Source organism: Microtus oregoni, unplaced genomic scaffold (genome assembly GCF_018167655.1).
Source record: "Microtus oregoni isolate MIOR12 unplaced genomic scaffold, Mior012 000021F_ref0000039, whole genome shotgun sequence".
NCBI lineage: Eukaryota > Metazoa > Chordata > Mammalia > Rodentia > Cricetidae > Microtus > Microtus oregoni.
This window is the reverse complement of record NW_024543080.1, coordinates 25,305,860-25,322,332: the sequence shown is the minus strand read 5'-3', so window position 1 is coordinate 25,322,332 and position 16,473 is coordinate 25,305,860. Positions and strand designations below refer to the sequence as shown.

The 16,473-nt window shown below is 36.1% G+C and overlaps 1 protein-coding gene across 1 annotated transcript; it reads left to right on the top strand.

Annotated features, from left to right (window-relative positions):
* Positions 1 to 883: 883 nt before the first annotated feature.
* On the top strand, positions 884 to 16,064 carry Guf1 (GTP binding elongation factor GUF1). The gene is made up of 17 exons (XM_041671418.1): positions 884 to 1,105; positions 2,079 to 2,190; positions 2,351 to 2,499; positions 2,773 to 2,853; positions 3,976 to 4,053; positions 4,630 to 4,713; positions 5,830 to 5,894; positions 6,446 to 6,649; positions 7,902 to 8,041; positions 9,112 to 9,235; positions 9,895 to 10,027; positions 10,837 to 10,980; positions 11,509 to 11,642; positions 12,887 to 12,988; positions 13,797 to 13,916; positions 15,259 to 15,295; positions 15,912 to 16,064. Exons 1-17 carry the CDS (start codon positions 971 to 973, stop codon positions 16,047 to 16,049), a joined length of 1,980 nt encoding a protein of 659 aa, XP_041527352.1. The 5' UTR covers positions 884 to 970; the 3' UTR covers positions 16,050 to 16,064.
* Positions 16,065 to 16,473: the final 409 nt, after the last annotated feature.

The window sequence follows — 16,473 nt, the reverse complement described above, 5'->3', positions numbered from 1 at the left end:
TCCAGAAGATGGGAGAGTGAATTCGGCAATTTAGAGAACAACTAGCAAAAAAACTAAGGGAATCACAGTTGAAAGACAGGAAGGTATTCACGCTGTGACTAGCAGATCAACCCACCATCTTCTCACACAGATGGAAACCAATTGAGAACTCTTCACCAAGTCTAGTCCTAATCATCACAGAGGCCGGAATGCTCTACACCGGCACCTGAGGCCTAGAGCCGAGATTTCTAAACTGGGCTGTAACAGCGTGTTTTATAGATGTGTTTGAAAACTACTTTTACTTAAGACTTTGCCACCATAGAAAGCTCATAAAACCGCTATTTCATTGGAATGTAAAATTATGTGTTATCCTAAACCTGTGTTGGATGGGGTGCTGTTGGGGGGGGGGGGGTGCATGGTCTGTTTGGCTCCAGAATAAATTCTCTTAACGATTTTGAAGCGTGAATTACTTGTGCTCGCTTCCTGTTTTTATATTTTTATAAATAATTCTATGCTTCGTAGAAGTCTCTCAAAAGAACTCCCCAGCCACGCCGGGCTTCAGAGAGGAGGGTGTCAAGCCGTGTCCCCCCATGCAACACATCACAGATGCTGCACTTCACGGAGACTCGTGGACTCCCAGACCCTTCGGGGAGCCGCTGCATGCTACAGCAGGCCAAGGGTGCCTCTCTCCCACTGCACCCAAAGGCGGGCTCTGACGGACGTCCGGCTGCATTTGCCTAGACAGAGGCAGCCGCAGGGCGATGACCACAGCACCAGAACTAAGTCGACCAACTGTGGTCAGCCCCGGTCTCCGCAGCACTCCGACCGTGACCTTTCGACCCCTGCGGAGGCGCGCTGACGTCACGAGCGGCGCGACCCGCAGGCAGCGCGTTTTACTGGCGTCAGGCTTGGCGCACCCCTGTGGCCGAGGCAGGGAAGCGGGCCCTGGCATGGGGCGGCCTCTCCCGGCCTGGTCCTGAGCCGCCCCGGCATGTGGACGCTCGCCGGGCGGGCTCTCGCGCCATGGGCCGCCGGCGCTGTGCGCTTGCTGCCTCCCTGCTTCCGGCAGGTGGCCGTGTTGGAACCCGGGGCCACCCGCAGGCCCTTCAGCGCGGCCGAGCTCAAGGTGACCGGCTCTCCCCGGGGTTGGCGCTGGGCTTCCGCGTGTGCACGGAGGGCGAGCCCTTCGACCCCGACTGCTTGCCAGCTAGCCTGGCTTAGGGACAGGGTCAGTCTTGAGCATGTGTTGTTTCTGGAAACCTCTGAGAAGCTGCTGCTCTCTAGTAAAGGTCTTCCTGGGTTTGTTAGTTATGCTTCTTGGGCAACTTACTTGACTTTGCATCCGAGTCTGCAGCTTCGTGTTTGAGCGAGATAATAATCAAACTTGGAGGTTTGTGGGACACAAAGGCTCCAGCTGAAAGATGTCTTGTGGTTAGAAAAAACGGATTTGTATTCGTCCCAATTCACGGTTTTTGAAAGTGCTGCAGTTCTGAAGAACTTTGACCTGAATGCGATGGGTGAAGGAGAGACTACAATGCAGCTGTGATGGTTTTGTTTGGAGAGTTTCCCTATACCTTCATCTGCCTTATATTGAGTAACTAAGTGAAAGCTAAAATAGACGTTACAGTCATTACAGTTTCAGCTTGTTTCCTGATGATGAAAACCACCTGGGGGACAATGACTCGTGGGCGCACACACAATCCCACTTCTCTTGAATACCAGTTTCCAACAGTTTGTGGTGTGTCTCACTGTGGTAAAGATTTTCTGAGAGCTTTTTGCTTGATAAGGTGTTCTCATACTCTTGAGTCTGTCTTGCCTTCTCCATTAATGAAAGTAAATTTGCGATTGGCTCAATACATGACGGAAGTATTAAGTACGAGGGTTTTATTTAGCTTTGTTTCTGGAACTGACATATTGGTAAGTCTCTTGTAATTTGTTCTTTGTAGTTAGACTTAGTCATATATCTTTATTGTAGGAAAAAAAATGAAGTAAAAGTGCAATAAGTGAAATTGCCCACAGATTAAGAGTCTTCTTTGAATTTGTAATTTGTTTTATGCAAATTTTATGCCTCTAAATATGAGGTTCTGTTCCCTTTTTAGGAGAAACCTGACATGTCTAGATTTCCTGTTGAAGATATCAGAAATTTCAGTATCATTGCACATGTGGATCATGGCAAAAGTACGTTAGCTGACAGACTCCTAGAACTAACAGGTATTTTCATTTTATATCATAAGCTTGTGATTGCCTCGAGTGATTGGGAATTTAGCTTTACCACGATGTTTTACATTTTGCTATTATTTCTTTAATGTTTTATGCTTAATGTTTCGTTTTAAAACCTGGAGAAATCAATCAATGCTTCTTCCGTTTCTAGGAACAATTGATAAGACAACGAAAAATAAGCAGGTTCTTGATAAATTACAAGTGGAACGAGAAAGAGGAATCACCGTGAAAGCGCAGACAGCAACTCTGTTTTACAATTTTGAAGGAAAACAGTACCTTTTAAATCTCATTGACACGCCAGTAAGTTTCAGATTGACTTCGCAAAAATTGCTGAAGTTAGTCTTGTTGATATTCCAAACAAAATTCTCTCATTTGGGGGCTGAATTTGTACATCTACCTTTGGTGTTTGTTTTCTCATTTTTTTTGATGTTAGTGTAGCTTATTTCAAATGTTTTCACAACTTCCCCAGCACACATTTTACAAGTATTTGTCATATCAGATGATTAGCAATAATATCTGTTCCTTTAAAAAATATAGCTGATATTTAAAGGATACCAATATTTTGCTTTTTAGGGCCATGTTGATTTTAGTTATGAAGTGTCCAGGTCACTCTCTGCTTGCCAAGGTGTTTTACTGGTGGTCGATGCAAATGAGGTAAGATCTTTCTTTATACATGACTTGACATGACCGTAGTAATGGAACACAACGTAGTAGTGATGGAACACAATATAGTAGTGATGGAACACAACATAGTAGTGATGGAACACAATATAGTAGTGATGGAACACAATGTGGTAGTGACAGAACACAACATAATAATGGAATACAATGTAGTAATGGAACACAACGTGGTCGTGACGGAACACAATGTAGTAGTTACGGAACACAACATATTAATGGAACACAATGTAGTGACAGAACACAACATTGTAGTGACGGAACACAACGTAGTAATGGAAAATAACGTATAATGGAATACAGTGTAGTAGCGACGGAACATAACGTAGTAGCGACAGAACACAACGTAGTAATGGAAAATAACGTATAATGGAATACAGTGTAGTAGCGATGGAACATAACGTAGTAGCGACGGAACACAGCACAGTTGTGATGATTGTGGGTGACTCTGGGGACAAAGCTACTCCCTGTTCAGGAAACACAAGTGAGGAAGAACAAAGGGTCTTAGGTTTTAGGGCATGGCTCTGGCTGGTTGATGGTGCCAATCTTTGTCCACCTTGCAGATCTGCCTTCGAAACCTGGGACTGAAACTAATGGGGTAGACAGAGCTGAAGCTACTGACTAAATTTATTCTGGAGAACTAGCTTCTTTTATAGCAAGTTAATTAAAAAATGGTTACAGGAAGGCAAGGAACACCTGTTCCAGAAAATATGCCATAGAAATCAGCAAAAAAGAATTATTAAAAATGCTTAACAATGTCCCATTTTTGCTCCAACAAGAATAAACACGTCCTATGAATTGAATGCACTGTTTAAGACAGGAAGCATGAAATCGCATCCAAGAAAAACACAGAAAACAGAATGCACTTTTGGTAAAGCCTCTACCTACTTCCTGCAGCCTCTCCCACGGTTCCCCAAGGCACTGTTCACCATGTGTCATTCTTTGGCTGTTTTCCAACAGAGGGCATATTGTGTCATTTTATTAGCGTGATCCAAAAATCTCAGTTTGATGATGATATATGGAATGGTACGGAATTACTAATTTTGTGATACATTTAGTGTCAAACAGTCATCATGGTCTCTGTTGTCTTGCCTCCAGGGTATTCAAGCTCAAACTGTAGCAAACTTCTTCCTTGCCTTTGAAGCACAGTTGTCAGTAATCCCGGTTATAAACAAGGTAATTAAAATGAGTCACCAATGCCATTCATTATTTGCCTTCTATATTTTAATGTTTAATTGTGAAGTATGTTTTTTTTTCTTAATATGAGGGGTCTTCAGTTACTATTCACTTAGATTATCAGTTTGATTTATCTCTGAATTTCTTGTGATAGAATTGCAGGTCAAATATTTCTTTCAGAGAGTTGAAAAGGTTCATTTGAATTGCATGTGTTTCTGTAAAAAAGGGGGAGCAAGGCAGACTAAGCAAAGGTGCCAGCCCCACTGCCATGGAGAGGGGAATAGAATAAGAATCGGTGCTGTCCATGAAACAGGTCAATGCTTACTTCATCCATATAAGTTCATCCCGTAGTATAGAGTTAGGAATCCTAATTTAAAAATTCAGACTGCATTAAGTTACATTTCTTGATTGTGGTGCTAAATGTAAAATAAGACTACCCATAGGTAAATAATTCTTTTGAAAAAATCATGGAGAGATCAATTAGGTTAACTCATAGAAAGTATTATTGATCTCCAAATATTATTACTGTGAACTAATTTTATTTTTACTATGCTCATTCAGTAATTTTGTTTACAGATAGATCTAAAGAATGCTGATCCTGAAAGGGTTGAAAAACAGATTGAAAAAGTGTTTGATATCCCTAGTGAAGAATGCATAAAGGTAAATGCCTTTTTTTAAAAGATGATTGTCTTAGCTTTTTTTATTGCTGTGATGAAACACCATCACCAAAACACCTTGGGGAGGAAAGGGTTTGTTTGGGTTATACTTCCACATTATAGGCTGTCGTTGAAGGAAAGAAATTGGGGCAGAAACATGGAGATAGGAGTTGGTACAGAGGCCATGGAGGGGTGTTGTTTCCTCCGCTGGCTCACTCAGCCTGCTATCTTATAGAACCCAGGCCAGTAGTCCAGGAATGGCAGCACCCACAGTGGGCTGGGCCCTCACACATAATTACTAATTAAGAAAATACCCTAAAGCCTGCCTACAGCCTGATCTTATGGAGGCATTTTCTCAGGTGAGGTTTCTATCTCTCAAATGACTCTAGTTATGTCAGGTTAACATAAATCTAGCTAGCACAACTATTGAAAGTTCCCTTTATGTTATTTATATAGATTGTTGCTATGTAACTTTTAAATGAACTAAGGCTAAAGATTTTACCACTTTCCTTATATCGTAGACTTGGTTAGCCTGTATGTCAGAACTAAAAGCCTTTTGAAACTCAGTGTAGCATTATGTGTATGTGTGTGCCAGCACCAGACTCTGCACAGTGGTACACGTACCCAAGGAGTCTAGAAGTGTGACTTGGATCTCCTATAACTCAAATTACAGGTGTGAGTTCCTGCTGTGGGTGCTGGGAAGTAACCCTGGGGTCCTCTATGAGGCAGCAAGGATTCTCAAAATCTTAGTCATCTCTTCTGCCCTTAGCATTACTTCTTGTAAGTTATTTTGGTTTTGAAGAGCAGGTATTTTTGGACTTGATAGATATTGGTTAAAGTGATACATTTTATTAAAAGGCATAATTTTTGCTCATCAAAATTTTTGTTTTAATTCTCATTCCATTGCTTTCTGGACACACCGAGAATGTTCTTTCACTTTAATCCTGAAAGCATAGGGTCACTAACACCAGATAATGGGAAGATATCTTTATCCTTTTTTTTTTCTGTGTTCAAATAAATGAATAAAGGAATTTTTCCTCCTGATCATAAATGACAAGACCCCAGGAAGAATGTGTGTAGCCTTAAATCTCAGTGCTTTTTTTTTTTTTCATGGTTTCAGATTTCTGCAAAACTTGGGACAAACGTTGAAAGTGTTCTTCAGGCAGTCATTGAAAGAATACCTCCGTAAGCAGTTTTTATACTATTCATATATTCACTACTTTAAATTTAGAGTTTAGTAATTATAGACCTTTATAATTTAATAGTTTAGATTAATAGGCCATCAACTTGATCTGTCATTTTAAGCTAGTGGATGTGGCAAGTGATCTTGCACTAGGGTGGAATACCCTTTTGCTTTTAGTAAAATGTAAAGAACGCAAGTTCAATTTCAATATAGTAAAGCGGAAAAGAAAGCATGGATAATGACAGTCTCTCTGATAATCAGAGCATAGGGAAATAAGTTCATTGGTAATTGGTCTTTGCTGTATAGTGAGCATACATCTCATATTTTCAAATAAATATTTTTGAATATATTTCAAAAAGTAATATTTCAAATGTATATTATTTTGAAATAATTTCAAAATTTAAAACTGATGGTTGAGATTTATCTAGCATATTTTATAGAAAGGCCTTTTTGCTTTGGTTCTTGAGTAATTTTCTTTTGAAAAATTAAATAACATGCTTCCTCAATTGAAAATAAGTTTTTTTGATATTTTCTCTATATACTTTTATAATAGTCCAAAAGTACGTCGTGAAAACCCACTGAGAGCATTGGTGTTTGATTCCACCTTTGACCAGTATAGAGGTGTGATAGCCAACATAGCACTGTTTGATGGCATGGTTTCCAAAGGAGATAAGATTGTATCTGCACACACCAAGAAGACATATGAAGTTAATGAAGTAGGCGTTTTGAATCCAAATGAGCAGCCCACTCATAAATTGTAAGTAATCTGTTTTAGCATGTACAATAAGTTTATGTATGTGTTTCTCCCAATGTGCTCAGAATGGTCATAATGTAGAACTAAAGTGGATGATAGGTAGAATGCAACTCTACATCCAGACACTGGGTCAGAAGGATCTCATGTGTTTGTAGTGGGCAGTTTTATGGCTATAAACATAATTAGGTTTTATTAATTAGTAGAAATAACTTAGTGATCTAGTACACACTTGGTTCTCATGTTAATGTATTTGATGGTACAATTAAGTATTAGGAGGCCTCAATTCATTCAATGGATTTATTTTTCCTTTTACATTTAATCTCATCACAACTAAATTTTGCAATATAAGATGCTACAGAAACTGATCACTCCTTTCTTCACTGGAATGCTGCAGGGTTAAACCTAGATTAAATAAAATGTATAGAGGAGTAGGATTAAGAAGTTAGTATGAACTAGAAAATCAGATCTGAGTTAGCTGTGAAACAGCTGCTGAGTGGCTACTCTGGTAATGAGAAGACATGACATCATAGTTTTGCTTCTCAGGTTGTCTAAAGTGTCAAATAGAATATTTGAGTATGTGGATCAGAGTCCACAGTTTCATGTTGTATCTAAAAAGCCTCATGTGAAATATGACATGTTCTGAATCAGTCCATTTTAATTTTAGTGAAGTATTTCTGAAGTGTTTCATTTATTGTATATGTGTAATGTGTATGTATATATATCATGTATGTATTGAACATTACCGTGTCTTCATTCATTACTGCTCCTCTGCTATAACCTATATGTAAATGAGTCTGCTACTATGTATGTTTTTTGGTTTTTAAACCTAAAACTGAATTCATGGAATCTGCTTTTTTCATGTGAAAATCAGATATGTAATAGACTGTTGTTACATGTTTATTTTTTCCTGTTTGGTTAGAAATTTATCTTTTTCCCCCTTTTTAATGAACCTTTATCACATAGTAATAGACATGACAGTCTTCTAAATTTTTCTACATTAATATTAGCTTCATAATAGATGTTAGAAGCTGGTGTTTAATTTGTGAAAGGTGAGCAGAATCAAAAAAGACAGCATGAGTACAGAATTAGGGTAGTGGATAAGACACTGTTTTCTTAATGAGCTTCAGAGGTTGAATTTGGTATGTGCCACTTGCTTGTTTGGAAGGGATATGGCAGATTCTTAGGAAGACAGAACTGTGAGTATACACTTTCAACAGAAAAGCAGTAAATATTTGCATATGCTAATTTTATTTAGATATGCAGGACAGGTGGGCTTTCTGATTGCTGGGATGAAAGATGTCACTGAAGCTCAAATAGGAGATACATTATATTTACATAATCATCCAGTGGAGCCCTTGCCTGGGTTTAAATCAGCGAAACCAATGGTATTTGCAGGTGAGGAATTCACAAATTCAACACCAAAAGACCAAAATTTTTTTTAATTAAAAGTATATCTGTGGTGAAAGAAAATGGACTAGAGAATAATAAACATTCTTATAGATCTGTTTGTAATGTGTATATAGATGATGATATTTGCCTATGTATTTGTATGCAGTATTTCTATGTATCACCTTACAACTTCATGTATACTGTATAACATTTTATATGAGAGCTCATTTAGGATTTCTTAAATAATATCTAGGAGATCTTAATAACATGAATTTTCTTATTTCTCTGAAAAGTTAGTTGATTACACTTGGATTTTTTTCTAATTAATTAGGGTGTTTTAATTACAATTCTCAGTGGAATTAATCCCACGTCTTAGTCGAGTTCTTTGTAGTTAAACTGCTCTCGTGGATGCAGTAGACAACAGTGTAGCCTCTAGGACATGTAACATCAGAACACGGTTCGCTGTGAGTCTCGCAGACATTTAGATAATGAAGACCTAATGGAGGGTTATCTATCTGATTTTTCTAACCTGGGTCTTGATCCCCTGGCTTCTCCTCATAGTCCCCTCACAGATCACGAGCTTTATTACTGCTGCACTTCAGCAGAGTCAGTCATTTGGAGTGCAGAGGATTCGTAAACTGTAGACTTCATGAGCAGGAGGTGAAGAGAATCTGAGGAATCAGTAGTAGCTCTCATAGTTTCAGCAGTAAGTTTCTAAAAGTTCATTTATATTTAGATTTAGTAACTGATCTGGAAGTGAAGTCCAGTGCCATTTCTAACCTTCTAATAGTTTTCATCACAGTACTGGACCATGTTATGCTTCTAATTTTTGGAGTAAATATAGTTTACCTAATTATGTATTGGCTTAATTCCCTTCGTTGTTTAGTTTTTTTTCTTCTTTTTGTACTTCTCCAAAAGCATAAAACCACTGTTTGGAGTGTCAACACATTTGTATATTCATTAAAGCTAATGGATTCCAAGATACCTAGCAGCCAATTTAATAAAGAAAAGTAAAATAAATACCAAATGGTTAATTTTGAACTTGACAGTGCTTCATATTATGTTTGTGTCTCCAGGCGTGTACCCCATAGACCAATCTGAATATAACAACCTGAAGAGTGCTATAGAGAAGCTGACTTTAAATGACTCCAGTGTGACAGTGCATCGGGATAGCAGTCTGGCCCTGGGTGCTGGCTGGAGGTAAGGGAGATTTACTTCATAGTCACTTTCTTTTAAGAAAATGAGTTCTAATTGGGTAGCTTGCTTCTTAACATTTCTGAAGATCAGTTTAAATTTTTTGTATTCGTTGTGTGTATGCATACACATGTATATGTGGTGTGCACACCAGGTGTTCATGCTCACGGGTCCGAGATCAACCTGACTCTACACCTTGTTCTTTGAGATGAAATCTATCACTGACCTGGGATATCACCCTGGTACCTTGCTGTCTCTTCCCAGCACTGAGGTCACAGGTGCATTCTGCAATTCCCGCCTTTCTTGTGTGTGCTGGGCATCCAAATTTGGGTCCTTATTGTTTGGTCAATGAGCACAGTACCACTCAGCCATTTTACCAGGCCTAAAGATCAGTTTCTATGAGTAAAATATCTAAAAATCTTCATGTCTGCTCATTTCTCAAGTGGGTTCATGTTTTGTGGATAATTTTTATACTAATTTAAAATAGTAGAATGTTTGAGACTTATTTTATAAAATTATACAAGAAATGCAAATTGCTGGAATGAGTCTCGATTTCCATCCTTTCTTACAAAGTAGCACCGTGTTCACAACAGAAAACAGAACCCAGTGGGACTTGGATGTCTGGAAGGATTTTGGTGTTTTTTCTCCCCCTTTTCTCCATCCAGGTTGGGATTTCTTGGACTTTTGCACATGGAAGTGTTCAACCAGCGACTAGAGCAAGAATATAATGCTTCTGTTATTCTGACGACTCCCACTGTTCCATACAAAGCTGTTCTTTCATCTGCAAAATTGATAAAGGTACTATAATATTCACTTCTATTTTGTATCAGCCTGAAAGGAAAAATTTAATACAAATATATGTGTATATACTAAATACAAGAGAAAATTTTTGGTTATTTATAGTTGAATCCCTATTAAAAGTAATTTACAATTGCTTAGTAGCAATATAAATTTTATTACCTTTTAAAAACTAATTCATCATTTTTCTTAGATTGATCTTTTCATTATTAAAATTAGTTTGGTGCTGACAGTAAAAAGAATTAGGAAGGAGAGGACCATTGAAAATTTTGCTCATAATATGAAAGATAATTTTGGTCATAAATAACCAAATAAGAAAATAAAACCTCCACCCTTGTGGGAAATTTTTGTTTTAAGTTAGTGATAAACCAGTACTATATTCTATGTAAGTGGTTATTTACTCATTAAACAACTGTTACCTGAGCACAAATAAACCAATTTTATACACTATAGTTAGAATACCTTAAACAGTCAAGTTATAAATATAACATTTTGTCATACTTTTTCTAGGTTATTCATGAGGTATGATTTGTAAATGTTAATAACCAAAATACTTTAATGTATACTTTTAGTATACATTCACTAAGAATGTTAAAAGCTGGACGATCTTTTTATTTGTTGAGAAAGGCTATATTATGTAATAGTCTAATCTTTAGGTATTTTTTGTTGATGTTATTGTTGCTGCTTTGTTAATTGCAGTAAGTTCTATAACTGTGTTCTAAAATATACTATATGATAAAAGAAACCGTTAAGAAAAGTAATTATATTAGTGTTTGTTTTTAAATACCTTTCATTTTTCTCATTTTTAGGAATATAAAGAAAAAGAAATCACAATTATTAACCCTGCACAATTCCCTGACAAGTCAAAAGTAGCAGAATATTTGGAGCCAGTTGTTCTGGGCACTGTTGTCACACCAACGGAATACACTGGAAAGATAATGGCGCTTTGCCAGGTAGAAACACAAAGGGTGATGATTTCAGTTCCTGGATCAGTGCTTACCTAAGTTTATATTTTATAGGATTTAGGATTCTGTTTGCTAAGGAATTGGCCTCAATAATTAAATAAATAGTTCTTGTTTTGGGGCCCTGCACCCGGAGCCAGTACTGATACACTGTCTTGATTTTACACACTAGCTTTAAGTCTGGTTGACTCTCAGTATTAGTCCAGTATTTTAGTGAAAGGAATGCAAAAGAACTGCATACTTATCCCGAAGGGACTTCAGTGTGATTTAGACCATCTGTGCACTTGAAAGTGAACATAGTATGATTTTGAAAGTAAAACTGCTGTGACAGAGATTAAAAGCTTTGGTTTAAAAGTAATGTTGCTCTTACATTAAAAAACTCATGCTTTGTAAAATTTTGGTAGACCATTAAATAATATTACTTCATTTTGTTTACTTTTGTTTATAGAAATCATAATTTGGAAATTAAAAACTTATCTTTTCTCATCAGTATTTGGATTATCATTGATTTTTTTTTAGGCACGAAGAGCAATTCAGAAAAATATGATTTTTATTGATGAAAATAGAGTTATGCTTAAATACCTCTTCCCTTTGAATGAAATTGTGGTAGATTTTTATGACTCGTTGAAGTCTCTGTCTTCTGGGTATGCAAGGTGAGAAAATAATGGTAGTCTCAAATGTCTCAATGGAGCTTTTGAATATGCTGATAGTAAGATTTTACTCTTCTATCCGTAGCAATTTTAGCTCTGAAAGTTGAGAATCTTATAAGGTTAGGGAGCTTGAAACATTATAGATATTATCGAGTACTTGAAATTTACTTATAGGAGGAAAAGATTCTTTTTGATTCATCAGACTTAATCTCTGAAAAAAGTAAGCAACCTCTTAAGAGTTTTAAATCCCTTGTGTCTTAAAATTGGACATTAATTTCAAAGAACATCTGTGACCAAGTGACACTTAAAATATATGTGTATGTTATTTTGTCCCTGGAGCATCTACTTGCATTTGAAAAATGGATGTAAATATCGAGCATGAATACTGCTAAATGTGCACAGCATTTACCAACGTTGAAGTCAAGAACTAGGTCTTCCCAGGCAGACGTTGCCTAGCTAATAAAAATCTGTGTATTTTAAGGGAGTGCTTGAAACCCAGCCAAATAAGAGTACAAGAGTTAAGTGTTAAATAAGCAAAAACTTTTTACATTGCCTCTGGCAGTCAGTTTTGTTGCAGTGGCTTTATGAGTTAAACTTTGTGGCTAGCTAGCACTGTTAGCTTTGACCGTATTGATGAAAATAGTAGCTAACATGAGCACTGGTTTGTGATTGGCTAAGCTTTGTTGTAACTATTGGTATGTTCTAGGTCCACGTGTACTGTTACATGTACTAGCTCATTCAGGCCTGACAAAAATGTTGAATGTTCAAACTGTGTATCTGTGTAGGAAATCCAAGTGTCCCTTCTTAATGGCAGCTCATTAGTGCATTATCTAAACATGTTTGTTTTATTTTTGTTTCTATTTGTTTCCATTACCAGAGTTGTCATTGGTAACAGAAAACTAATAATGAACCATTAAAATAGTGTTAGCCAAATTTCACCACCTGTTAGCAACAGTAGAAGGAGCTGACATTTGTTTTTGGTGGTTGGTTTTTTCCTACTTTACCTTAACCAGTTCCTTTTTCTTCCTCTAGTGATTTATAGTTCCTATACTTAGACCTTTTGATACATTTGGTTCTTTGCTATGGACGTACACATTCATTAAGTGAAACTTTATGTGTGGTAATAATTTAATCAGTTTTCTTCAGGTGAGGACAGCTAATGAATATGTAGGAAAAAGGAATTTATTGTATTTATAAGATTTAATTTATAGGATCATGTTTACCATTGTTCTCTTTATTCTCATTAGTTTTGATTATGAAGATGCAGGTTATCAGACTGCAGAACTTATAAAAATGGATATTCTCCTGAATGGAAATATCGTAGAAGAGCTAGTGACTGTGGTGCATAGGTAAGCAGACTAGAAAAGATCACCAACTAAGCATGCTCACTTTGGGTGTTTTTGTGTGGTTGATGGCTCTTCATTCTTACTGGAGCAGATACAGTTTTTAAAACTTTGAAAGATAATTAAGATAGATTTTAATCTACTAATTTTTCTTCTGTTTTTTACATTGTTCTTTCCCTATTACTAAATACAGAATATAGAGTTGTCATAGCCAAATTAGTATTATCATGTAAATAATTTTCCCTTACTGTGTTAATGTACAAGAAAATGTTTTTAATCTTTATAGTGATGGTTTAAGGATTGAGAACAAAAAGATGTTCATATTTCTAAAAATCATTCATGATAATGAAGTCAAGTACACATATTGACAAACTAGCAGACTATTAGAAATTATGCCATATCGAGCCGGGCGGTGGTGGCGCACGCCTTTAATCCCAGCACTCGGGAGGCAGAGGCAGGCGGATCTCTGTGAGTTCGAGACCAGCCTGGTCTACAGAGCTAGTTCCAGGACAGGCTCCAAAACCACAGAGAAACCCTGTCTCGAAAAACAAAAAAAAAAAAAAAAAGAAATTATGCCATATCAATGCAATTTTTTGTTTTTATCTTTTTAATGAGTTTATTTTTCATCAATGCAATTATAAGTCAATATAGATTAATACCTAGTTATAGAAAAATGCTTACTAAGTAAAGTGTTGAGTTCTATTTGAATCTCTTAAAACTTAATTTACTTTTATTACAGTTAATTACTGCACATGGACTATAAAGATAATTTAAATATTTATATTTAGGATAGCTATCTTTTTTTCTGTCTCAGAGAGAAAGCATACACTGTTGGCAAAACCATATGTGAACGTCTGAAGGATTCTCTTCCCAGGCAGCTGTTTGAGATAGCCATCCAAGCTGCTATTGGAAGCAAAGTCATCGCAAGAGAAACGTGAGTTGAAGTGCATTTTTGTCCGAGGCTGGATTTAGAACTACGCCCAGAAAACACAGTGAAAGTTTTAATCTTGGCCTACACTTTATTCTTGTAGAGCATGAGATGATAGAATATTCCGACTCTTCCACTTATGTTCGATTACTTTGTGTACTTACATTGAGTTTTGCTACTTACAGTTGATATAATTTATGAAGGTTTATTAAAGAATTTCTGCTTATTTCCATTAAATTTCTGGGTTAAGGGATTTCTGTAAGGTTTCATTCAATGGCTTATAACTTGTTCAGGTAGATTGTAAGTGATAGGAACAGAACCTAAGGAAATAATAAAATATTTTCTCTGAAGCACTGAATTGGAAAAGATTATAAATAACATGCTGGGTTTTGGTTTCTAGACCAGGTCCCTTAGTGGTTTATGGTACATATGGAAATAGGTTACTTTCTGTAGGAAGCTGGCTTTGTGGATGATGGGAGACTCTTGGGGCAGCACTTCTCTTGCCCCATCCCAGGCTCTAAAGACCCTGAAAGTTAGAAACATTCTTCAGTTAAGACAAAGTGGAAATTGCTACCTAATTCTAGCTTAACATAAACCTAATATGACAGTACTCGTGAACTAGAACCACCATTTTGATATAGATTTTATAAAATGTATCCCATTATGGGAATAATTTCATTTTAAACACTATTTTGTTTTAATTATTCAGTATCTTAGAAAATCCAGAAATTAGGCAGACTTCCAGGGAACATTCTAGAAAATAGAGCACTTATCATGTGGTCATTTTCACATAAATTGTATTAGAAATACATTTTCAAAAAAAGATACTTTTTTCAAAATTAATGTTGATCTGGAAGTGTCATAGTAATACAGTTATATAGTTGATGATTAGCTACATTAACAGTAGTTTGTCTTGAGAAGGGCTGTATAAAACAGATTTATTAATAAATTCTTTACTCATCACTGTCCATTGGCAGTCAGACCAGCAGTGTGATGGTTTAACTTTTAAAAGTTACTCTTTAGAATATTTCTGGGCTAAGCTGGGAATAATGTAATTCTTTTTATTGAAGTCACAGATGCTTGTATTTCTACTCGCGCATACATACCACAAACCTGCACCTTTCTTACCATAGGATATGCTGATGTTAAAGGGGACTTTTTCCATCTTAAAATCAGTATATGAGAAGAAATACAAGAACATTTGAGCTAATTAATTACATAATCTACTTTTTCTAAAGAACACTATCATTAAATACTATCATATTTTAAAAGGAGATTTGTGTATAGAAATCACATACGTTTGAACTGTGTAATAAATTTTCAACCTAACAAAATTCTTCTTTTACAGTGTGAAAGCATACAGAAAAAATGTTTTGGCCAAATGTGTATGTATATGTTTTTTTTTTTTAACTTTACTATATTTAATGGGTTTAAAATCAGTGGGGTTATAAATTTGTTTCTATTTTAGTTTTTATGTACCATATATTTCATTTCCAAGTTTTGTTTTAAAAGAGTAAATTTCTGCTTAACCATATTAGCATCATTTTAAAAACATTTAAAAATAAATGCCTCTCATTTTCTCTTTTCTTGTGTAATACCATATAAAAGAGAATTTTATGTTACTACCATAATGTTATAGATATGAAAGATTTATAGTGACTCTCACACTTGGAAGAGTGACAATTGAAATTTACCTTGCTACATTAATTTTTTATTTTATTTTTATTATTTATTTATTTATTTTAGTAAAAAATGTACATTGTTGCTAAACAAAATACTGCTTTTTCTAAGTGCCTGGTAAAGTTTCTGGCACAGGTCTGCTGCTGAGAGTCTCTGCATTAGGGTGTAGCTATGTTATATGCTTAGCTTAAATAAATAATAACATCATTTTCTGAAAAGGAGTCAAATGATGTCACAGTGATATGATTATGGTTGTGGTGTTCCTTGGTGTAATTATATAATTATTTCCTTTGAACCCATTTGGATTTTTTTATTTTTCAGTATGGTGGAGATATTACCCGAAAAATGAAACTTTTAAAGAGACAAGCAGAAGGGAAGAAAAAGTTGAGGAAGATTGGCAACATTGAAATTCCAAAAGATGCTTTCATAAAAGTTCTGAAAACCCAGCCTAATAAATGATTCATGAAAATGGGAGTTTTCTCTTTTTCTTTTTATTTGCATTGACAACAGAATGAAAACTATGAAATGTTTATTATTTTTAGGCTCTTTAACTTTGACCTCCTGGAAGAAAAGAGGTAGAATGTGTGCTACATTGCCTAGTCCTTTTATGTTCCACTACTCAGTTGAGATTGTTAGTACTGTCTCTGAAAATTAAAAGAGGTTAATTGTTGAAAGGAGAGGTCACTTGTTGGTTCCCGGCTGCTGGGCAGCTCAGACCCAAAATAATCACACAGAAACTCTATTATTTAAAACACTCCTTGGTAGTTAGCCCTAGCTTCTTATTGGCTAACACTTATATCTTAATTTAACCCATTTCTAGTAATCTGTGTATCGCCACATGGCTGTGGCTTACCGGGTAAAGTTCCCAAAGTCTGTCTCCAGC